The following is a 24,821-nucleotide window of genomic DNA, read 5'->3' on the forward strand; positions in this document are numbered from 1 at the left end:
AAATGGCACTGCCAACCAGCTGAAGGCAGAGTCTTTATTGGCCATGCTCCTCCTCCCCCTTCTCCTGGATCAACCTTTTGGTTTCACATCCTAACTCGCACCTGCCCACGTCTCTTCAACACCATGCCGCCCCTGCAGTCAGCGCCCTGTCCCCATTTGCCCAGTAGCCACCTCTTTCTCCCTACTCTCCTTCTTACCCCTTGATAGTTCATTCTCCAATGAATGAGGGATCTTAAAAAAAAAACACCTTTGTGCTAATCTGCCACCTAAAATTCTTTAGAGGTGCCCCTCTGCACCTGGGATAAAATCCAGCTCCTCACCATGGCTTTGAAGCCTTGCAGTCTGGCCCCTGCCTTTGTCTGAGCTTACCTTTTCTCACTCTCCCTTACTCCCATGCCCCTCTCTGGGTTATTAAAAGCATGCCCCACCCCTCCCCACCTCAGGATCTTTGCCTGTGCTGTTCCCTGGAACACTCTGGCCCAGCTCTTTGCATATCTACCCAGCAAAATAGGTCCCTTGACAGTGGTCATAACACCTTATTCTCTTCAAAGCACTTTTCACCATCTATCTTCCCCAGGAGCGAGCACAATGTGCCAGGCGCACAGTAGGTGCTTATTAAATAACTATTGCATTAATAAATCAGAATATAGCAGGGGAAAGAGAATGAGATCTGAAAGGATAATGGAAGAGCAAGTAGAACAGGAAATACCACCAGATGGGATGTGGGGATTTGATTCTAGAGGCACTGGGGAGCCACAGAAAGTTCTTGAGCGTAGTCATGGAAGTGGAAGTGATCAGAAGAGCAAGGGAGGCTATATGCCTTGTGGTCATGTGATTGTGCTCTGAAATCAAACTGCCTTAGGCCAGATCTTGGTTCAACTCCTTCCGAACTGTGAGACCTTGGGCAAACCACTTAGCCTCTCTGAGCCTTGGTTTCCTCCTTGGTAAAATGGCACCTTCTAATGAAGCCTACACATAAGGCTATTGAGAGGTTAAATGAGATGGTCCATGTAAAGTTCTTGGGATGTCATAAGTGCTCAATAAACATTGGCTGATTCTGCTGCTGTAGGGTTGTTGGTGGGGCTTATTACAGCCAGGTATGTCTGGCATCACATTTGGCGCTGGGGAACCAGCCCTGGCTGTTATTAAACTCACAGTCTGGTGGGGGAAATGGGCAGATAAAAGCTCTGCCTTTGGTTGCTCAGGATAAACACCCTACTGTAGGTACAAGCTAGTCCAGGGGTGGGCAAACTTTTTGACTCGAGGGCCACAATGGGTTCTTAAACTGGACCGGAGGGCCGGAACAAAAGCATGGATGGAGTGTTTGTGTGAACTAATATAAATTCAAAGTAAACATCATTACATAAAAGGGTACGGTCTTTTTTTTTTAGTTTTATTCATTTCAAACGGGCCGGATCCGGTCCGCGGGCCGTAGTTTGCCCACGGCTGAGCTAGGCCCTGTGCAGACAGAGAATTAAATCTGGTAGAGTCTGGGAAGCCCTCCCAGAAGAAGTGACATTGGATTTCTGGGTGACAATTTCCTTGAGAGAATATTTTGAGTCAGCAGCCACTGGCCCGTGAACAAGGGAGGGGGGGGGGGGTTCTGGCTGCTCAGCTTCCAAAATAACCCAGATTCAAGGGCAGACAAGCAGGCAAGCCCCAAGAGCCACCACCATGCCTTCCCTGGATGGGTTCCAGTGACCTTGGAGCAGTCCTTGTCCTTCCCAGGGCCCCTAGATAGCACAATGGCCTGGCAGAGGGATGCCCAGGCCAGAGCTCCCCCCATCCCCTTCAGGCCGAGGATCTGGGTAGTCAGCGCAGGCACCACAGTGTAGACCCTCTGTCCTCTCACATGCAGGCCACTGAGGTACCCCCATGAGACCTGAGTCATGTTTGCTTTCCGGCTTCTAGGCCAGCAGTTTGATTACCAGGGCCAAAGAGGACGTGCTCTGGAACTCGGGCCCTGCCCTCTCCCTCGGCCTCTGTGTCTCAACTCCCATCCCACATGTACTCATCACTGTGTCTTTGCTCCAGTTCCTCTGGCTCTTTGTCTCTCCACCTCCCTCTTCCGCTCCTTTTCCTTTCTTTCTCTTTTCCTCCCTCTCTCCCTCCCTCTCCTCCTCCTCCTTTCTATCTATCTCCCTCTCCCTCTCCTGTCCTCTCTTTTCTTCTACCTCCTTCTCAGTCTCACTCTCTTTTGAAGTCTGCCTCTGTTTCTTTCTCCCTCTTCCCCCCTCTCCCTCTCACTTCTCAGCCTCTCAAGTTGCCCTCTGCCTTATAACTTCTTTTTCTCCCCTTTCTTTCCCTTCTACCCCTACCCCCTTCTCTCCCTCCAGTGGAGGTATCCTAAAACACAGGCGTGTGTGCACAAATACACACACACACACGCACACACACACACACACACTGATCCCCCTTAAGACCAGAGCGTAGGCTTTAGCCCTGCTGCTTCCCACCCCCAACTCCCATCCCTCCCACCCATCCCCAGACCCACAAAGCAAAGCCTGGCCCAGGACACAAGGATGAAGGTAGGATTGGACAGAGAGGTGGATATTGAAGCTAATGGAGATAGCCGGGGAGGAGAGGGTGTTCCGTCTTCCCCCTGACCTTCCCTCACCCTTGTGCTCAGAGCAGGGGCCCGGGAGGAGGTTCCTGAGCTGTGTCCTCCCTCTGTGCAGCTGCTGGGCTTCCCAGTGTCAGACAGCAGGTCAGGTCATTGGGCCCATTCAGCAGAATTATAAATAGCAGCTTGTGCCCAGCCTGGCCCACAGAGCAACCTACGCTGCCGCAGGGTCCCCAGGGCCCCTGTCCTCTACCCCTCCATCCATCTCTCTGAGGCAAGGCCTGCCCCTCCCCTGTGCCGCCAGTGGGTCCTCAGGTCAGTATCCGATGTGCTGTCACCATAGCAACCTGCTTGTCCAGCCCAGGCTCAGGTTGCTGGGAGGTGTGGGCAACTGAGGGAGAGGTCCAGTGGCCTGGAATCAAAGGTTATGGCTCTGTGCTGGGGCTTTCCTCTCTTGTGGGCTGGGGAATGGGGTCCTGCCCCCCCAGAATTCTCAACCTTCTGGGGGACGGTGGGCAGAGATGTCTGATACTGGGAGACGTGGCATAGGGGGGCCACCCGAGGCCTCTCCCACTGAACTGGGGCAGTGGGTTAGCCCTGGCCTTGAAGCCAGAGAGTCGTGGGTTTAAATCCTACATCCACACCTGCTACTTAGGTCACGTTGGGACCACCATTTAACCCTCTGAGCACCCCCTTCCCCGCTTCCAGGGGTTGCTGTGAGGCAGGTCCCTCAGTCTTCATTCTACTCCTCTTAGCCTCTGGGGACAGGGCAGGGGCCGGTGAAGCTTGCACTGACCTGGGTTCCAATTGGCTTCTGCCATTCACCAGCTGTATGATCTCAAGTAGGTTGCACAATCTCTCTGAGCCTCAGTTTCCCCATCTATAAAATAGGCACAAAAACACTGTCTGCACCTCACCGTGTTGTTTGAGGATGAATTGGGCCTCAGTGGGAGAAGCCATTGGTATATGACAGCCACACTTGCCATCACTTTCTGAACTGTTTTTTCTATTCCAACCTTCTTGGCAGAGATGACCCTGCCTGCATCACTAACTCACTCGTCACTTCAGACAACACACTTTCTCTCCCAGATCTGTCTCCCCATCTGCAAAATGACCACAGGACCACTCAGGCCCTACCCAGGTCTGAGATTTGTATATCTCAAGCAGCCCCACTAGGCTGGGCCGTATCTAATATTATATACTGACGTCCTCGCCAGGCCCTGTCCTTAGCTCCTGAAACCTGAGCTATATAGTTGCCTAGCAACCAAGGCGTGAGCTCAGAAGGCTTGGGTGTCAGGGTGTCCAGCTGCAGCCCCTTCCCTGCAGGCAGAGTCCCAGCAGGGGGGATAAGGCCAGGGACCATTGCCCAGCCCAGCCCAGGAGGGGCCTCCTGCTCCTCTCACATGTGTCCAGGTCCAGCCTGTCTGAGAGCCCACTTTTTCAGGGTAAAAGGGCCCATTGGTCTCAGATATTTTTATAGGTAGGGCACGTGGTCAGACTCAGAGAGAAACCGGAGCCTCCTCTCGCTGCTAACTGATACAGTGGCTGTCACCATCACCATCTCCCTGGAAGCTTGCAGCCCAAGTTTGTCCTAAAAGCATGGAGAATTCCCTGACCCTCTCTCAGCACTGCCCTCAGGAGGCTGATGCCACCTCCTGGAGCTCCCAGGGCACCTTGCATGGCCACACTTAACAAATCATATCACCCTTACGTTTACCTGCACGACCTCTCTCACGTTTCCATTCATTCACCCAACAAATGTTTTACTGGCCATCCATCCCTGCTCTATTATATTCTGCCGGAGTGACCTTGGGCAAGTTACTTAAACTCTCTTTGCCTTAGTTTCCTTTTCTGAAAAAACGGGGATAATAAGAATAGCTGCCTCGGAGAATGGTGATGTGGGTCAGATGAGATGACATGTATACAGTGCTTGGCACATAGAAAATGTTCCATAAATAGTAGTTTATCATGATTTTTTTTATTAAACTGTTATAATGTTCAGTCACTGTGCCAGAGGGAACAACGCACAGCTTTTTGAGAACAGGGCTGTGTCCGGTTGCACTCCATCCATATTGCATGCCACAATTCCTGGCCCACAGCAAAAGTTTGCCCAATGAGTAGAGGTGAAAAATGAACTGTTTCCCCTGAAATCCATTACTGCTCAGGGAACTAATTAGTGAAACATTGACTTTAAACATCTTTTACAGTCTGGGTACAGCCTACATCATCCACAAAGTTACCAAAGTGGGTTTGAAATCTCGTTGTAGATTTTCTGCCTCTGCCTGTGTTTAGGGTGGGGAGGGACAAGTAGTCCCATGGAAACCTGAGGTGTACTTAAACAGCTCGTGGAGGGAGGGGATCTGGCATTGACAGGAACCTGAGCATGAATACCTCCTGCATTTTGCACCCTAGGTGTCGATTTGCCTTACCCTAGCCCCAGCACTGTGTCCTCTTTGAACCTCAGTCCTCTCATCTTTAAAATGGGCACCCTGCTCCCTCTGCCCCATGGTCACAGGTGAGACAAAAGAGGTTGTACTGGGAAGAAGCCTTTCCAGTAACAGTCCTTCTTAATAAGAAGATAGCGATGCTGCCCATGGAAGAGCGCTGGGCTGGTGGCCAGCTCTCCCCAGAGCCTAGAATTCGTGAGCAAAGCCACTTTGGGTGGCCGCCAGCCCTCTGGCCTGGGGGCTGTTTCTAACAGCAGGTAATGCGGTCAGGCTGACGGCTCCAGGATTTCACCCTCGACTTCTTCCAAACACAGGAAGGGGCTGCCATCTGCTTCCCACCCCTCACACCCAGGCTGCCAGGTCAGCCAAAACCCCCGCCCCACACCTGTCAGCAGTGCAGGGAAAAGAACCCAACAGGGGGTTCCCTAGTGGATGCTAAAGCTAGTGATATCCTGGGGGCCTCCCCCAGGACACTGCACACTATTCCTCCACCTTGGGGAGGAGCAGGGAGACACTGGGTTTCTCTCTCCCCGCTGAATACCACATTTCACTCCACTGGTGTCCCCACTATGGGGCAGCTCCATTTGTGCTGATTCTGGGTCTGGAAATCTGTTGAGTGCCATGGTTAAGAGCACAGCCGTGGGACGCAGACCCTAATGCAGACTCTAATGTGACCTTGCCCAGCCACCCCATCATCTGAATCTCAGGTTTCTCATCTATAAAATGCAGAAGAGTGTCTACCTCAAGGCCTATCATGGGTATGAGTGAGATCATGCCTGGAAAAAAAAAGCTGAATGCAATGAGTGGTTCTTGATAATAAAAAAACTTAGCTGCTCCTAATGATTATTTTTGTTTCTGTTACTGCTGTTCTGATGCCATTATTACTGTGGCCACCTTCCTGCCAGAAATGTTACCTCGTATCCTCTTCTATCATTCCTGCAGGCCAGGGCTGGTACACAGAAGGTGCTCATTGCATGTTTCTGCCTTTGTATTTAAATTCAAATGTTTGTTGAGGAAGTAGATGAGCCCATGACCCAGGCAGCCTTGTTCTCTCTCAGTTTATGAGGTCAAGCTATGTGTTCCTCTAACCCAGTGGTTCTCAACCTTGGCTGCACATTAGAATCACCTGGGAATCTTTTTAAAATCCTGATATCTGGGCCTCATCCTCCGGAAATTCTGTTTCTTCGTTATGGGGTGGGGCCACAACATTAGTAACAAAGAAACAGAATTTCCGGAGGATGAGGCCCAGAAATCAGGATTTTAAAAAGATTCCCAGGTGATTTTAATGTGCAGCCAAGGTTGAGAACCACTGCTTTAACCACTCAGAAAGCTCCTATTAGACACCAACTGTGTCTGTCAGGTGCACTGGGGACCTAGAAATGGATGGGCACAGCCCTCTAGGACATGAATATCCAAGCCCGGTGGAGGGATCAGTTCACTCTTCCTGGAGAATGGGTCAGCATAGTGTTCACCAAGGAGGGGCCTTCTGAGTTGGGCCCTACAGGGTAAATAGGAGTCTACCAGACAGAGAGGCAGAAGGGAAGGAAACAGCTTATGCTAAGGCATGGCAAGTGGTCCACAAGGGAGCTCTGAGTTGATTTTTTTTTATTAGTAAAGCAAGAAATCCTCCCATAGATATCTCAGTGTCCAGAGGATAACTGGCTGATTCAAGGGCATACACATGCCCATCAGGGTGGGGGGTGCCAGGAGCCAGGGAGGCCCCCTTCCCTGGCCTGTCCCAGCATCCAAGACTTAACACAACTGAGCATGTGAAGGTCTCTTGGAAATCATCTAGTCCAACCTCCTCACTTTACTGATGGAGAAACTGAGACCCAAAGAGGGAAGACAGGGGAGCAGGTACAACTAATGGGGGACCTTCTAGCCAGGTTGGAGTTGACCAGCTCTGGAGTTGCATCTTCTGTGCAGGATCTTGAGCCCCCACGTCACTTTGTGAGGATGTCACTCTCTGTGGGACCTGTTATAGGCCCCTGAATCTCTTTAGCCTTAGTTTCCTACTTGTGAAATAGAAAAATTCAGTAGGTTCTCGGTGGCCTTCAAACTGAAGAGCACTTTAGGAACACTCTTATAAAATGCCATTTTGTCATCACTGTCTTTTCGCTCAGGGTGAACCCTACTGGCAGAGTTCCCTGAGAGCTACAGTCATCTGATGGAATGGTTTCTGGGTTTAGAGGTTCAGGGCCAGCCTGTAGACAGTCTCAGAGATAGTGGCGAGCCATCTATGACAAGCAGGCTATCCACACCTTATATGTAACCACACATGTGCTCTGCTCTGCTCTGCTCTGCCCTGACATGCATAGACACACATCTGTACATGCACAACTGGTTGCACAACCATGCACACATTCTACCCTACATATACACACATATACAACACACATTTATGCAATCATGGACATGAACTTCCAGTGGAAAAGAGGGAGCAAGGGTGTTCTGCATGAGTCATAAAATGCCCCTAAACTCTGAAATAATAAAAATAGAAGAAAATTTCAGGTCAACCTAAAAAAAACTTTGTAAAACCACCAGCACTGGCACAGATGATTATGGAAGGAGGGAGTGAACCCCTGTCAAGGGAGGCTTGCACGCACAGGCAGGACTGGACACAGGTGCAGTGAAGAGGCTTAGGCATCGCAGAGATTTTCACCTCTGAGGTCCCTTCTGGTCTCTAGAGTCAAGTGAGCTCGGGGAGTCAGGGCTTCTTCTGTCTTTGCAAATAATGGTGCCCATTTGGTAGCCCTGCATAGACTCGCACTATCTTCCAACAACCCTGTGGAGTAGGAATGATTATTGTCCCCACTTTAGAGGTCTGATAACTGAGGCCAGAGAGCTGCCTTGATTTTCCCACAGTCACTCAGTGATGGCAGAGCAAGGGTTCTAGCCCAGATTTCTATGACTCTAAGCCTTAAACAGAGGGGTTCTAACCCCCACTAAGTTGTGAGTCAAATGAAAAGTGGTTTAAGAATCCAGAGAAGTTAAGTTTCTGGAGTGAAAGGAAATTCCCAAGAGAAGATGGCACTGGCAGTGGTAGATCTAGAGACCCAGATATGGAGTGGAACATAACAGGCAAAGAAGAGATGGTGGTCCAGGTAGGGATTCCTGCCATGCAATATATGGAAGTGCAGCTGTCGGGGTGGCCACAATGATGGGGACAGAGGGGTGCCAGGCTGTACATACCCGCCATGGCCTTGCTCACTTTCATTTCTGGGCTCGGAGCCTCAAGATCAGGCCATGGGTCTGCACAGCTTCAGCAAGGCTGGGGTCCCCTGGGTCTGCATCCCCCGGGGTGGTTGCATTTGCATCTGTCTCTGCACAGATGGCTGGTGAGCACAGCTAGCAGCCCTCATCCCCACCCGCACCCCCTTCTGTCGCAGGGACTCGGCTGCACCGGGGAGCGTGGTATGGTTTTATTTTTAGAAGTGGCACCATCTGTTCAAGGTGCCGGGTGGATTCTGTTTGTCTCCGCAGTGGCCGGGACAGTCATGCCAAGTCAGAGGAAAACTGCAGAGCTGGCCGGCGGGGTGGTCACTAATTAGCATGCCGACCTGCTGAATGCAAGAGCCAACGAGATTCCACAGGCCTCATGGTGTGAGATTCTTGAATCCGGGGGCTGGGGCTGCTAGTGGGGTGGCTCTGGGGCCAGGGCAGCTAACAACTCAAAGGACAAGCTCAGCGTGGGAGGCATCCTGTGTTCCCAGCACCCTGCCTAGTCCCTGGGCCTGAGCCTGGGCCTGCCTCCTGGCAGATTCAGTGTCCTGCCCTGATCTTATCCCTGACCTCCAGCTTTGGGTAGAAAATGGGGAAGAGACATCAGGAGAAAAGAACAGTGGCTAGCCCATAGGGATCCTCTGTGGGACCTAACATTGGGTGTGGCAGAAGACACTGTCGTGAGCAGTTTGGTTCAGAGGGGCTGGCACATCTCCCCACTGGACTCCAAATGCTTCAGTGTATCCCACCGCCTGAGCTACCACCACACTGGGCTTCTGAGTCATCTTGGGGAGGATTTAGGCTGGTGATTCCAAGCAGACACTCTGATGGAAGACTGCCTGTGTTCAAATCCAAAAGTTATGTGATCCTAGGCAACTTCCTTCATCTGGCTGAGCCTCCATTTGCTCGTCTGTGGAATGGGATGCTAGTGGCAGCTACCTCATAAGTTCCAGGTGTAGATTTGCCGAGTTGCTGCCTATAAGGCTGTGGCATGTACCTGGGTGCATTCAGCATCAGCTCCTCCTACCATGTGGCTGACCCAGTTCACTTTTCAAATGCAGACTGCACCCTAACATTTGTTGTCCTCCGTGTCCTTCCACAATCATATTGCTTTCTCAGGTGTGGAACCAGTACTGGTGGAGGCCTATGCCATGCTGAGGGCCAGGGAGTTCTTGTTCTCAGGAAGTTCATGGTCTAGTGAGGGAGACACGCTGGCAAGACTCACTCCAAGATTGAAGCTGGAGGGTGTGAAATCGAGGAACAAACCACACATGATGGGCTGGCAGTGGGAAGAGGGTTGGAATGTAGAGCCAGGGAATTAGAGACGTTGGTATGCTGGGCCTTGGAGAGGAAAGTTTTGATTAATGGGAAAGCAAGTGTAGGCAGTCCTGGATAGAGGGAACAGTGTATGCAAAGGGTGGGAGGCAGAGCATGCATTAGTTGTTCTGGAAATGCAAGAGTTCAGTTAGACCAGAGCTCAGGGAGGCTAGCTCTGAGCCAATCAGGCAGGATCCTGGATGGCAGTGGGGAGCCAGCGGTGGTTTTTAATCCAGAGAGTGGTGTGCGCAATCTGAGAGGCAGCACAATATGGTATTTTTAGCATCAAAGAGGTCCCATTTCTGCTCCTGCCTCTACCGCTTGCTAGCTGTGTGACCCTGCGCACGATGTTATTTTACTTCCCTGAGCTTCAGTTTCCTCGTCATAATAATGCCTGCATTGTGGGCTTATTGTAGGGTAAGGTGTGTTCAGAGCCTAACACAGCTCCTAGCACATAGACACCACTCAGTAAAGGGCAGTTACTATCAGCATCACTCTGGAGACAGTGAAAGAACAATCAAGGGGCCACTCAGGAGGCCATGGATGAGGAGCCTGCATTCTCAGCCCACAAAGAATGACTTTCCCCCACATCTTACCTTCCCTCTTCTCTGGTCTGCACCCCAAAGGACTCACTAGCTATTCAAAAGTAATCTCCCAACTTGGACTCATCCCCTGGCACACCTGTGGATGAATAGTCCTACTCCAACCCATAGAGGAAAAATCTTAATAAGCTCAGTCAGACTGAGATGCCACCACTTATTAGTAAATATGGTTCTGGCAGGAACCAGAAGGAAAGAACCATGCACAGTGCAAAAGAATGGGTCACTAGTGGAGGGTTTCTGGCACTGGTGACAGATGGCACTGATGGACCAAGGTGAGTTCTCTGTGCATGCACTTTAGTGGCCCTTAGTGGCCTTTTGTTCAGTGTCACCTGTTCACTAGGATACCCCATTGTCTGAGAACCTAGCTTTGAGTGTCAATACCAAATATCTGAGGTCAGCTCCCCATGCATATTCACAGAGCTCATGGAACAGGCCCTGTGCCTTCCCCAGTCAACCTACACCCAGCACCTCAGGCTTCCCAACCCCACACTTTGTTGGTGGGCACTGCTATCCTAGACAGCTCTTAGGGGCACTTATAATCCTTTGCTCTATGTCAGTCAGCACCACCGCTTGTGGACAGCTCCTTGGCACCGGGTTCTTAAAGCCCACCTCATACCCTCAGTCAGCACTGTGTCCTTGGGAACAGCTCCCAGTGAAGACACTTCCCCAGTGCCTGTTTCTTTGTCCTCCCCAGAGGGTATGTCAGTCAGCACCAGGACCACGTGGACAGCACTCACTCCCAGCCACTGCTGGTCCGCCCTGCAGGGAGTGGGGGCCTGCAGTTATCAGGTTCCTTGACCTCAGCCATCCAATCCCTCCCAGCACCCACCTCCATCCATCAATCAGTACTTTATCCCCAGAGACAGCTCCCTGCACGGTCAGAGGTGAAGCCTGAAAACTCACCAAGTAATCTGTTGTGTGTGGCCAGAGCACTGACACCGCAGGACCCTGTGTTTCACTACAGAAACCAGAGGCAAGGACAGGAGCCTGGTCTTTTGGAGAAAGGGATGTGAGTGAGCATGGGGGGCCCTTAAGCGTATCTCTGTGTGTGTTTGATATCTGGCTCTGCTATCCCCTAACCAAGGACCTTACACCAGTCACTGTACTCTCTTTTTCCCTTTTTTCTCCTCTGTAAAACAAGGTGCCAACAGTTACTGTATCATAGGGTTGTTGTGAAGGATTAAATGAAATAACAAATGTAAAGTGCATAGGATGGTGCTTGGCACATAGTAGCTGCAGTCTAAGCATTGCCGTTATCATTCTTTGTCCCCTTGCCACCACCACCCCTTTCAGGCCTCTGCTTGTAAACCATGGGAGAGCAGGAGGAAGATGAAGGTAGGATGGGACAGTGTCACTGAAACCAGTTAGGATCTAGAGGCTGGGGGAAGTCAGGGCAGCAAAGGGGGCCTCAAGGAGGTCAGTGCAGCTATAGGGATAGATGGGCAGGTGAGAGCTGAGGCCAGAGAGGTTGCCAAGGCTTTTGGCTGAAGCCAGAGGATGAGGTCCAAGCACAGTCACAGTCCACAACCTTCTTAATGCATGTCCCTTTCTTGCAGCCCCAAGTGAAGTCTCCACAACACTTTTCTGTCTCCACTAGGCTTTCTTGCCTCCATCTGCTAGTGACTTTACTATTTTAGCTTCATCAGGAAACTCTCAAAGATTTTTTAAGGAAAGATTTCTAAATAAGGAGCATATCAAGGGTACAAACCTTGGAAAGCATTCATTGTCCTACCAAGACCAAGAAGGGCAGTGCATGTCAAAGACAGCAGGTGAATTTTGATCAGCTCGTGACTACTGGGTTCTAGGGCATTTCTCCTTCCTTCGGCCTACAGCCAAGCTGGACTTGGCCTGCAATGGGGATGAGTTGGTGGCAAAGAGGCCCAAGGAATTATGTGTGCTCTGAGGAGCAAGTATCAGATGATGGGAGAATCCTTGAGGATGGTGCTACACTGGTCCTTTGAGACTGAGTATTTTTCCAAACTTCCTCTCACTTTACAGAAAAGGAAATTGAGGCACAGTAGAGAAGGCTGTAGTCCAAGGTTATACTACAAGTTGGTGAAGGACAATGGGGCACAGAGGAAAGATGGAGGCCTTGGACTGAAGCAAGTGTATTTAAATTGTTCCAAGTCCTATCTGAATAGCCTTGGCCACCTGTAACCTCTCTGAGTCCCCAGCTTCCTCACCTGTAAGGCAGGGACAGTGATACCACACAACCCATGGAGGCTTATACTAAGCAAGAGCAATTAATAGTAGTGGTCAAGCCAAGATCGGGACCCAGCAGATCTGGTTCCCAGGCAACTGCAGTTTGAATTACATCCTTCCAAAATCGGAAGCAAAAGTTGTGTAGGAATCACTCAACTCAGCCTGCAGATCCCTATCTTGGAGTTGTCATGGGGGGTTCTTTATGGCAGAGTGATCAGACCTTAAACCGCAGGGTCTGTGTACCTCTCTTGTTCTCCTCGGAATCCTAATGATTTGGGGCAGGGCCTGAGATGCATCTCCTTAGGTTGACTGAATGAGTGGAAAAATTGAGAGATAGATGGACAAATGGATGGACAGCAAATGATGGAGGATAGATGGATGGACAGATAGATAGGTGAGTAGGTGGGTGGATGGATGCATGGATGGATGGACAGATAAATGGATGAATGGATTGACAGGTAGGTAAGTGGGAGGATGAATAGGTATGTAAGATACCTGGAAGACTAGGAATGGGTGTTTCCTACCATCTAACATTGGCAGCTCCTCTGGAGAACAGGGATGGTGGAGGGAGTTGAACATGGTAGGCAGCTAAGGGCTGGATCTCCTCTCCCTCAGGACAGGCATGAGAATAAGAGGGTTCACGAAAAGTCCTACATCCTGAACATCCCACCCCCTGGCCCTGCTTCTGCTATCTGTGCCTTCGGGGCTGATGCATGGCTGTTTCTGTGAGACTTTTTAATTTTTTTTTAGATTTTCCTTTTCTGGTTAGCAAGATAGGAGTTTTCTAAAAATAGCACTAAATTCACCTCTGAGGTATTCGTTTTTTCAGTTCCCTTCCTCCTTCCCAGTTCCCTCTCCTAAACTGTGAGAATTCAAAGCTGAGATTTTCATTGTCAGCTTTGATACAAACACACACACACACACACACACACACACACACACACACACACACACTGTGGGGCCTGTCTACTTAGAGACAGGGGTGAGCACAGACATCTCTGGCTCACTCACACTCACAGACACACACTCATGCTGGCAGTCCAGTATAACTGTACAGCAAACCTTCTCCTTCAGGGTCACCTACACTAGGCACAAATCTGCCAACACACCGCAGGGACCATCACACACACACACACACACACACACACACACACACACACGACTACAAGACTCACAGGCCCAAATCAACACTAATATTTCACATTCCTTCTGACCCAGGCTTACCCCCAGACCATGGACTAGCCATGATGAACATCTACCATCACACACTCCCACTGACCTTACACATCCACACTGACTGACTCCTACCCTCACACTAACATGCACACTCTCACTCACACTCACATAGTCACTACAGCTCCATCAGGCTCTCTCTACACACACACACACACACACACACACACACACACACACACACACAGAAAGGGGCATCTAAGGCAGTAGATACAATAGTCTGGCTGAGGCTGAGGGAGGAGCAGTTGTCTGTCTCTGGCTGGTGGCTGAGTCCACCCATTTTCCTGGGTGATAGCCTACATGGAGGTTCCCATTTCTGGGACAGGAGGCCCTACAGAAAGGCCAGAATTTGCATCTAGGAGAGGAAAGAAAATGTCCTACCTCAAAGAAGCTAGTTAGCCAGGACCAGAGCAGACAGGAAACTAGCCTTGTATGCTGTGTCAAGCTGGGACCCTCCCCAACCTTTTGAGCAGTGCCAGGGGCTTTGTGGGTATGGTCCTGTCAGTCTGAGTTCTGCGTTTAGCACAGTAGTGTGGGGGACTGAGGATAGAGGCATTGAGCTATGTTTAGAACAACCACATTTAACTAGTTCTTCCTCTGTGCCAGGAACTGGGCTAAGTAAGCTCTAACTCAGTTAGTCCTCACAAAACCCTGTGAGGTAGGCTGTGAAGTTGGCTTTGTTGGGGAGGAGAAAACCAAGGCACAGGGAGAGGTTAAGAGCCTTGCCCAAATCACAAAACTAACCAATGGCAGCACCAAGCCTCCTCACCCGGGGTCCCTAGACGGGGCCTGTGTCCCCTACATTTATCATGGCTGCCAGAGATGATTCAAAGAGAAGATGACTTTTAAAATACATATTAAGGTGGCATTTAAATTCAGCACATCTTAAAACAGAAGAATTCAGCATTCAAAAGTTATTTTTAGCACATAATTCATTTGCAATTGTCCCAGCTACCATCCTTCAGTAGGATTTAAAAAGCTGTTGGTTTGGATTTTGTTTTCTTTTTTAATCCTTCCTTCGAAAGATAGATTCCTTCTTTGTTAAACTAACTCTAAAAAAAAAAACCATTGCTCCTTCCTCTGCAAGCGTCCTTCCTAGCAAAGACTTTTCATTAAGGTGCCCCTAACCTATTCTTGAGTCATTGAAATGTAACAATACAGAGTCATTTAAATGCTAATAAGATGAAATCGAAATGCATAAATCCAATATTGTCAGAATGTTCTCCTGGATTCTGAAGGTCCTGGCACTATCAGAGCCTAAAGGGACCCTCAGAGAGCACTAGTCCAATCCTTTCACTTTCCACATGGGGAAACTGAGGTCCAGGGAAGAAAGGGGCTTGGTCAAGGTCATGCTGCAGGAGCTTGGAAAACAGGGAGGGGCTTTCAGTGGACTCTGGCCTCAGGTGGCTATGTGACCCCTAGTGTGTTGCTCACCCTCTCTGCGCCCAGAACTGGTCCTATGCCCTGCCCAGGTCCCTGTCTCATGCCCCACAGACACTATAACAGAATACCATAGATGGGGTTACTTAAACAACAGAAATTTATTTCTCACAGTTCTGAAGACTGGATAGTTCAGCTCAAGGTGCCGACCGATTGGGTTCCTAATGAGGGCCCTCTTCCTGTCTCACTATGTCCTCATATGGCCGAGAAAGATCTCTCGTGTCACTTTTTATAAGAACACCAATCCCATTCATGAGGGCTCCACCCTCATGACCTAATTACCTCCTAAAGGCCCCATCCTCCTAATACCATCACATTGGGAATTAGGGCTTCAACTTGTTAATTTGGGGTAAACACATTCACTCCATAGTAGCCTGTGTGCCTATGTTTGTTTGTTTTAGGGCAGGAGTGTGCAGTGTTGAGAACTGGCTGCAAATGAACCTCATCACAACCATCAGAGCTTCACTTCTAATAACAGGGTGGGAGGGGAATGTACAGGAGCCAGCATTGTTGGGTCTCCATAGGTCCTCATGGCAGCCTGTTAGACAGATGAGTCAACTCATTTGCAGAGAGGCCCACCGGTGAGGTTAGATGACTTCTCCAAGGTCACACCACTCATTAAATGTCTCAGCTATAGAGTGGTAGTTCAGGTGGTATTTGGGCAAGGCAGCAAGGATGTCAGAGTCTGGTGAGCTGTGGCTGAGGGGATAGCTGCCTGCTCCAGCCTCACACCCATGCCTCATTATGATGAAAGGAACCTGGAACATGGAGGGCAGGGGATGAATTTCAAAGAAAAAAGTACTACTGATTGTGATATCTTTCCTTATCTCTAGCAAACCTGTAAGATAGGCAGGGTAGGAATCACTAGTCCATTTTATAGATGAGGAAACTGAGATCCAAGGACTTCCCATGGATGGATGACCCAGGGGCTAATCTAGACATTCATTCATTCATCAAGCATTTATTGAGTGCCTTCTGGATGCCAGGTACCATAGTAGGTACAAAAGTGACATGACTACTGCCCACTGGGGAAGGGAGACAGCTAAGCAGGCCCAAGCAATAGCGTGTGAAGTGTGGTATGATGCAGGAGGCACCCAGTAGTCAGGAGCATTTACATAGCCCTGCATAGTCAGGGAAGGCTTTCAAGTAAAGGACATTACTGGGCAGAACCAGCCATTGTCAAGGCAGCGAAGGCTGGGGGAGTGGAAAGTGTTCCAGTCTAGAGGATTCAGGAAACTGATAGATTCTACACTAACTAGCAGGTCTTCGGCTCTGTCTATCTATCAGAATATCGTTTGAGAGGAATCATGTAAGTACTTCTGGGCCAATGGACTTCAAGCTCTCTAAGCAAGGAAATCCCACAGTTAGATCAAATACCAAAGTGAGCTCTGCAACTTAGAAGGAAAAACCAAGATGCCCAGAACAGGGTTGGTCTCATGCATGCACTGGTGACATGTAGGAGCAAGGGGTGATAGGGTTTGGGGACAAGCCACATCAGAAGAGTAACTACAGTGGGAAATCTCAAAGAAGGACGTTTAAGATCAATCTTCTACAGTGTTAAAATTCTGGTTTTTAATTGATTTTGATATCCCAGCATTTCATTCTTCTATACCTGCTCACACAGGTCCCTTTCTGAACCTTTTACTATGTCCCTCCTGACCTTTTACTAATAGATAATTGTATAGTTCAATTTCTTCCATGTCCATCTTTTGGCTTAAGGCCTACTTAACCTGCAGAGGGAAAAGTATTCCCTACTCATCTTCCCTGATACCCTGGGTCAGATCAGATCTTCCTTCTCTGGGTGTCCACAGCACTTGGGACTCGCCATCATGGCAAACCCATCATGTTATATAGAAATCACCCACTTAATTGTCTCTCTTCTTTACTGTCAGCTCCTGGAAGGCAGGGACCATGTCTGGATTGTTCAGTGCTTGAAACAGAGTAGATGCCCAAAATAGTTATTGGATAGATGGATGGATGGATGGATGGATGGATGGATGGATGGATGGACGGATGGACGGGTAGACAGGTAGATGGGTAGATAGATGGTTGGAGATCATTATTCATCTTAACACAATAGTCATTAAAATTACCAGTAGGCCATTATTAACTCATGCCTACTATTGTCATCACAAATATAATTACTGCTAACGCTTCTCATAGTTCATGCTGTCAGATGTAATTATGAGTGCCTCTAAGTCACACCACGGGTATCAGAGGCACAGATAGAAAACAGTGCCTAAAGTTTAGAAAGTCCTTCGTGGTTTACAATGCACTTACATTCACATATGACACTTTATTAAGTATCCTAAGAACCCCAGGAGGGAGTTTCACCAGGGAAGGCAGCAAAGTGTCCTGCTTAAGAGAATGTCTCTGGACCCAGAGAACCTGAGTTTAAATCCCACTTCCGCCGCTCACTAACTGTGTGACCTTGGACAGGTTTTATCACCTCTCTCGGCCTCAGTTTCCTCAGATGTTCTATGGGGATAATAAGACTGTCTATCTCCTAAAGCAGTTATATGGGTTGGTAATAATCGCAATAACTATTGGATGCTTATTCAGTAATTACTAGGCTCAGTTGTAAATATTTTATGTGAAATAACTAATTTAAACCTCATAACACCTACAAGGTAGATACTATTGTTCCCCCTCCCTTTTTAAAGATCATAAAACTAAAGTTAATTTGCCTCCCATTGTGCTGGGAGGTGGAGGAACCAGAATTTGGTCATAAAACTGTGGCTTCTAGAGCTCCTACTATTAACCTCCACAGCACCTGTACACGCAGGCATCCTTGGTCCCTGCCTTGTCTGTTGGTCCCAGTGTAAAGATAAGGCTTCCGACTGCAGCCTTGGGTAAAAGTGCCCTCCTGGAAGGCATGACCGTTTCCTCTGCAGCTCCAGCACCCCCCCCCTACACACACACACACACACACACACACACACACACACACCCTTAGCTAGGAAGCACCATACCCCAGAAGGAAACATCAGATTTGAACATGGTTTATAATTAGCTCCCAGTAAATTAGGAGGCAGCAAGAGGAGATTGACTATTGTCTTACATATAAGGAAACCGAGCCTCAGTAAAGCGGAGGGACTTGCCCAGGGTTCCACAGGGTTTGGGAGAACTTGGATGGGAACCCAGATTGCCCTGACTCCATCCTGTGTTCTTCACTGAACTCGGGCACAATCTACCCACCAGCCTCGGCTCTTCGAGAGAAAGGAGAGAGTGCCCCTTAGGGGAAGGGGAGCGAGCACCAGGGTGGGAGTCAGGAAACCAGACACTCAGGCCCCTCTGCTTTAACTCTTTGTGGCTCTGGACAAGGCCCTTTTCCTCTCTGAACTTCAGGTTCCTCACTGGAGAAAATGAGATTAACTCTAAAATGTCACCAGCACTGAAATTCTGTGCAAGAGGAAAGGATTGCAAAGGAGAGAGATGGGGCAAGGGAGAGGCGACAAGAGGGAGAAGCTGGGGCTGGAGTGTGGGCTCAGTCCCATCTTCCTCCCTCCATTCCCCCTCACTGTCCTGGACCTAAGATGGCCAGCTGTCTGAGACTGCTGGGTGGAGCCAGTGCCCGTGCCAGGCCCAGCCAAGCTCAACAGGGGCCCTTTGTCACCCAACGCTTGCCGGGGCCTTGGCCACTGGTGTTGGGTGTCCAAGCAGATTGGATTCTCTCCTGGCAGCCCTGCAGATGCTGCACTCCTGCAAGGGTGGCCAGGCAGGCAGAGAGAAGCCAGTGTTCCCTCCTTTTCCTGGGCTCCCAGAGGAACGTGGAGGCCACTATCTATGGTGCTGGACTGTGAGAGCCCCCAGGTGAGGTCTCCCTGGACCCCAGCTCATGCTTTGGGCCAAGCTGTGGGCTCAGTGATGTCCTGGTGATTTTGCATGAACTGGCTCCTCTGGCCCAGCTGAGAGCTTTAATTAATGTGATTGGGGGCTTAGGGTGGAAGTGGGTGGCTTTCTCCCATCCCCATGCCTGTAAGACCCAAGTGGAGAAGACAGTGTATATCAGCAGGTATAGGTGGCATGGACAGGGGTGACATCTATAGGTGGGGAGTATGCCCCAAATTGTGTGGACATAGGATGTGTGTAAACACGTTGGCATAGTGATAGAAATAGGGGCCTGCATGTGTACAGAGGGGCTGTGAACACAGGCGTTTTTGAGGGAAGGAGGTTGGGATGTTAGATGTATCCCAAGAGTGTTACTGCATGTAACACTGTGTGTGGCAGAGAGGGGGGTGTTTACCTGCATGTGTAGGAAGTGGGGCTTGTGAATTGTGTGTGTATGGCAGTGGGTGGGCCCTAAAAGTAGGTGGATTGGGTGTTGCAGGGCACCCTGAACCTGTGGGTCTGAAGGTGTGAGTGCACAAGGGTGTGTGTTGTGAAGTCAGCGTGTTACATAGCACAGTGGACAATTAGAGAATTGGGTATTTTATGCCTTGGGGGTGGTATATTGTGGGGTCTCCAGGAGAGTACCGGTATGTTAGGATTTACAGTGTGTGCTGGTGTGTTATGGGGTGTCATACAAAACACCCACATTAGGGTGCCTGGGTGTTATTTTGGGTGGGCACACATACACACATACACTGGGCCTTTCTGAGCACCCATCCCATAATGCCTCCAGTTCCTGATTCTTGTCACCACTCTGTGCTTGCCTCCACAGGAGCCACCGTCCCTGACCATGTAGATGCCAGCTCCGGGAAGCAGCATGGGCCCCACTGAATGGAGACTACTGAGTCTAGAGCCCTGAGCCCCTCCAGCCCCTGGACTTCACCCTGGACCCAGAGGCACCCCTTGGAGTTCACTACTGCTGCTGTCAGCCCACCTCGACTGCGCCCTCCCCCTGGGACCCGGAGTCGGCCACCAGGAGCCACAGCCATCCAGTGAGGTTGTGCTGAGGACAGCCACACAGAGCCATCACCCAGTAGCCTCTGGTCCAGTGCTGACCCTCGGGCCCACCCTGAGCAGGGACTGTGGCAAACATGGGTGACATGACCAACAGCGACTTTTACTCCAAAAACCAAAGAAATGAGTCAACCCATGGGGGCGAGTTTGGGTGCACGTTGGAGGAGCTCCGCTCCCTCATGGAGCTGCGGAGCACTGAGGCTGTGGTCAAGATCAAGGAAACTTACGGGGACACCGAAGCCATCTGCCGGCGCCTCAAAACCTCACCTATCGAAGGTAGGTGTGGGGGACTCAGATCCAGGGCTGTCGCCTTGGTGACTGCCATTTGTGTTGGCTCCAGGAGCAATATGGATAATATTTAACCACAGGGATGTCTTAGACAGGGGCTGATATGCCAGTATGGCCATTCTGGTGTATTCTAGCTGAGGGTCAGCCCCTTTGGATAGGCCAGAGGATGGGGCTTCCATTTTCTCCCCATTGTGGGTTGGGGTCTGACCCAAGACACCTACAGAGAGAACCACAGGAGCAGGGGCTATGTTCTGGAAACCAGATGCCAAAATTGAACAGAATGTGCAACTCACATCCACTTCAGGAGTGGGCTCATCAGCCTGGAAATCTGGGAGGCACCCAGTCTCCAAGGCGGGGCCAGAAGGGATGCTGGTGGGGCCAGAAGAGAAGCCATGCCTTGCTTGTCTTCATCAAAGCTCAGGCGGGGCTCCTGCTTCCCCCTCCCCCATCTACAGTGTTTGGATTCCAGGATTCAGCCACCCAGCCCATGGCCTCCCTTTCCCAGGCCCCAAAAATCCCCTGTCTGGGCTCCAGCATGGAACCACAGCATTGCTGCAATGCAGCCAATTCCAGCTCCCCAACCCCTGCCTCTGGGCTGGGTCCTCTCCGACTGTTCCAAATCCAGGCTCTGACTTGGGGACTCCTAGGTCTCCGGGCAGCCATAGGCCTAGGAACTGCTGGACAGACAAGGCAGGCAGGAAGATGGGCCATCCCGGGAAGGGTGACAGGTGCCATGTATGTCTTGCCCTTGACATGGGTGTGGAACTTTCTTGCAACCGCCAAAATAAGTAGGCCTGCAACTCCAGAGAAAAGATTTCAACCTCCTGGGGGCTTCTCTGGAGGGGGCCAAAACCCAGCCGTCTACCGTGAGACGGAGAGGAGAGAAACCAGTCCAGCTCAGGCATCAGAACTCAGTTTGAGTCTCCATCCCCACATGAAGGAAAAGAGTTCCCCACATGAGCCCCAAAGGCATGGTGTGAGGCTCTTCTCAGGGAATCCCCAATCCTATAACTTTGTGCAAAGAGGCTGCATCAAGCCTCAGTTTCTTTCTCTGGAAAATGGGGCCAGCACCTACTTCACAGTGCTCAGTGGAGGCCTGAGAAGGCAGTAGGTGCTCAACAATTGACAGCCATATTATTCTAAGGAGAGTGGATGACAATTCCTCCCCCAGATATAGACCACCACCTGGGAGGCAGACAGCCTCTGAATCCTTATCCCCATGTGACAGAGAACAAATCTGAGGCCAGAGATCCCTCTCATTCCATCTCCTAACTCCAGTCCCCATGCCTTGTGCATGGCTGGGCACTAACCCTGAATGCATTTCCTATAGAGCAGCAGTTCTCAACCTGTGGGTCACAACCCCTTTGGGGGTTGAACGACCCTTTCACCGGGGTCGCCTAAGACCATTGGAAAACACATTTATAATTACATATTGTTTTTGTGATTAATCACTATGCTTTAATTATGTTCAATTTGTAACAATGAAATTGGGGGTCACCACAACATGAGGAACTGTATTAAAGGGTCATAGCATTAGGAAGGTTGAGAACCACTGCTATAGAGGTTGCTTATGGACCTAGATGCTCCGCTGGGACCTGCCAGTCTGTGGTTGCCTGTGCCTGTACCCCACTGCACCCAGTAGCTTGGGGCATCTGAGTCTCTCTTCTTCTGGGGCCCTTTTGAGTCAGGAGGAAGAGCTAAGCCTGGTCCTTCTTCCAAGATTGTCTGCTGTCTCTGATGTTGTGCCTATGGGCTGAGCCCAGGCTGAAGTTTAGAAACACCTTTGTATTCTTGGTGTCTGATTGTTTGGGCAGGGAGGGTTTGAATAGAGGAAACATCCTCTCTTCACTGTGTGCTTCTAGCTCAGGTCTTGAGAATGACCACATGTGGCCCTGCAATGGGAGCGGTCTCTGTGTTGGGGCTCCTGAACCCCAGCCTTGTACAGACACTAGTCTGTGACAGATTGGCCCTGCGTACCTCCTAAGAGGCAGGGCTGCCCAAGTGGTCTTTGCCTTGTGAATAGGACCAGGAGATTCTCTTGAGTCAGGAATTTTTAAGTGTCTCTGGGCTCCAGGCCTGGATGGAAGCTGTGGCCCTTCTCTCCAGAAAAGCAGCCAACTGCATGCAACAGATGTGGCTCATACCATCAGGCCTTCACAGAGCGCCACGAAGAATTCCGTCCTCCCCTCCCACTTGACAGGCTCTCACACCCTGGGACATTGAGTGGCCCATCACCAAGCTCCAGCACTGTGTGGGGCCAATTCCAGTTGGCTCATTGTGTCCTGCGCCTGAGGGCAGGAATCTGTCCTGCTCCTCTCTGTACATTCAACACCTAGTCTGGTGCCTGGCACAGAGGAGAGTAAATAACTGCCCATAAAACCCTGAGACATGGCCATTGAGTCCCTAGCCCACAGGGAGCAAGCAGTTCAATTTCAGCAACCAAAACAGCAAGTAACCCAGACCAAGTGCAGCACAGGCCCCGGAACTCATAGGAGAGATGAGGTAGGTGGGCAGTGAAGGTCAGAGCAGGCTTCCGGGAGAAGGAGATGTTGGGCTCTGGAGGAAAGAGGAGAGAATAAAGCATGGAATAAAGCAGCATCTCTTAGAATTCCATAGAATATCAATGTGTTACAAGAGTTAGGCATTCCATGAAAAGTAAAGGGGACTCAGTTTTCTCATCTATAAAATGGAAAGAATAGTGACAGCTCTGACTAGTGCTCTGCCACCTGCCAGCTGTGTGTCTGCCTTTACACCTTTTGTCTGACCTCTCTAAGCTTTGGTTTCCTCATTTTTCACGAGGACCAAATGAGATCTCTGATGGAAAAGGTCTCAGAGGAGGAGGAAAGCCTGTGGTAGGGTTAACCAGAGCCCTGATGCATTGGTCCCTAGAAGGATCTCCCAGGGTGCAGGTGGCGCTAAAAGAGGCTTGGGGAGGGGCAGAAGAGCATAATACCACAGACCCTAGATTTGGATGCCCTGGGTTCAAATCTCAGTCCTGCCATTTACCTGCTGTGTGACTGTGGACTAGTTACTTGACCTCTCTATGCCTCAGTTTCCTCATTATCTCCTGTAAAATGGGGAAATTGATAGTCGTTACCTCACAGGGTTGTGGTGAGGACAAAGCGGAACAGCTTGGAACAGCACTTGGCACATAGGCAGACTAAACACCTCAATTTCCCCATCAGTAAAATGGGTTGTAAACATTTTTATTCAATGAGATCAGGCCAAGTGCCCAGTATCTAAGTGCTTAATAAATGTCAGCTTTTATTGGACTTCATTGATTATTACTACTCTGGAAGAAGCAGTCACATTCTCCAGAAAGGGTGGAATCTGACTCTTCTGGAACACTGGTCAGTGTCCCCACATGGTGCCTCACTTTGTAGTAGGCTATTCTGCATCCTTATTACACATGTGCCTGAAAGCAGGAGTTGTTATCCCATTTTACAGATGAGGAGCATGAGGGTTTGAGGTCATCACCACAGTTCACATCAAAGCAGACTTTGAACACAGCTCTGATGGCGCCCAGGTGTGCCATCAGCCCCAAGCCAGGCATGTGCACCTGGGCACAGTCCTCTAGGTGCTCTCTGTCTGATGAGGGCCTGAGTAGGGTGGGCCACCAGGGAACTTTTTATTCTCTCATGTTTAGCATTTGTCCTGCCCTGTGTGCCCTCTTCTGATTTACAGAAGTGCTTCGCCTCCAGCCCCAGCCCCTAACTTAGAGCCATGTGGTGTGGATCTGTGCCAGCTCCACACAGGGACTCAGGTTGGCCATTCCTGACAGCCCTGCCCCAGTCTGCCCCCAATGAGCAAGCCCTGGCCTCCGAGTCACACTATAGGAAACTGCTCCAGGCCATGCATAAATTAGCCTTCCCATTCATCCAGCTAACTTTAAGCAAAAAGATCTCTACAAGTGATAGAGAGGGTTTAAAGTCTTGGAAATCTATTCCCACCCAGGGCACCGCCTGCTGCCAGCACAGACAAGAGGCTCAGCTCCCACAGCCAGGCAGTGTTGGATTTTCTACCAAAAGGCCCAACTCTGGGGACAACTGTTGTGTAAACCTCGTCCCTGTGAGCTCAAGTCAGGGGTGGTCTCTGCCCCTGGCTTGAGCTTCATTTATTTCCTTTTCCTCTACTAGTTCTGTTCTATTCTGGTAATGCCTTTTCCTCTTCCCTCCACTGCCCCCTTTCCTTCCACACCCTTTCACTCTGGGACATAGGGCCCCAGAGACCCAGGTTCAAATCTTGGCTGGCTTACTCTTACAGGACACTGGGAGAATTTAATGTAACCTCTCTGAGCCTTAGTTGCCTTATCTGTGAAATGGGGATACTAACACTACCTACCTTTCAAATGTTGTCCACATGAAAGGCTTAGTGCAGTCTATGGTAGACCCCAGACACTTACAAAATGGTGATATCAGTGTTATCATTATGCCTAATATTTCTTTTTGAAAACAATATGCATGAGCCCCATCCTTGTGAAAGAATTAGGCAATTAATAAGACAGTGCCCAACGAAGAGTTAATGTGCTGTTAGAGGAGGCTTCCCAGAGGAGGCAGACTCATGATGAGTCTGGAAAGATGAGTAGTGGATGTTGGGGTGGCT

General features: G+C 50.0%; 1 protein-coding gene across 10 annotated transcripts in view; it reads left to right on the plus strand.

Moving 5' to 3' along the window:
- Positions 1–24,821, plus strand: part of ATP2B2 (ATPase, Ca++ transporting, plasma membrane 2) — a 296,412-nt gene that overhangs the window by 142,383 nt on the left and 129,208 nt on the right. For all 10 annotated transcript variants that reach the window (XM_005870061.2, XM_005870062.2, XM_014542750.1 and 7 more), the window contains one exon: positions 19,690–20,207. In XM_005870061.2, coding sequence (XP_005870123.1) covers positions 20,009–20,207 — 199 coding nt within the window. In that variant the 5' untranslated portion in view covers positions 19,690–20,008. The remainder of the gene's footprint in view (positions 1–19,689; positions 20,208–24,821) is intronic.

Source organism: Myotis brandtii, unplaced genomic scaffold, assembly GCF_000412655.1.
Source record: "Myotis brandtii unplaced genomic scaffold, ASM41265v1 scaffold312, whole genome shotgun sequence".
NCBI classification, from domain to species: Eukaryota; Metazoa; Chordata; class Mammalia; order Chiroptera; family Vespertilionidae; genus Myotis; species Myotis brandtii.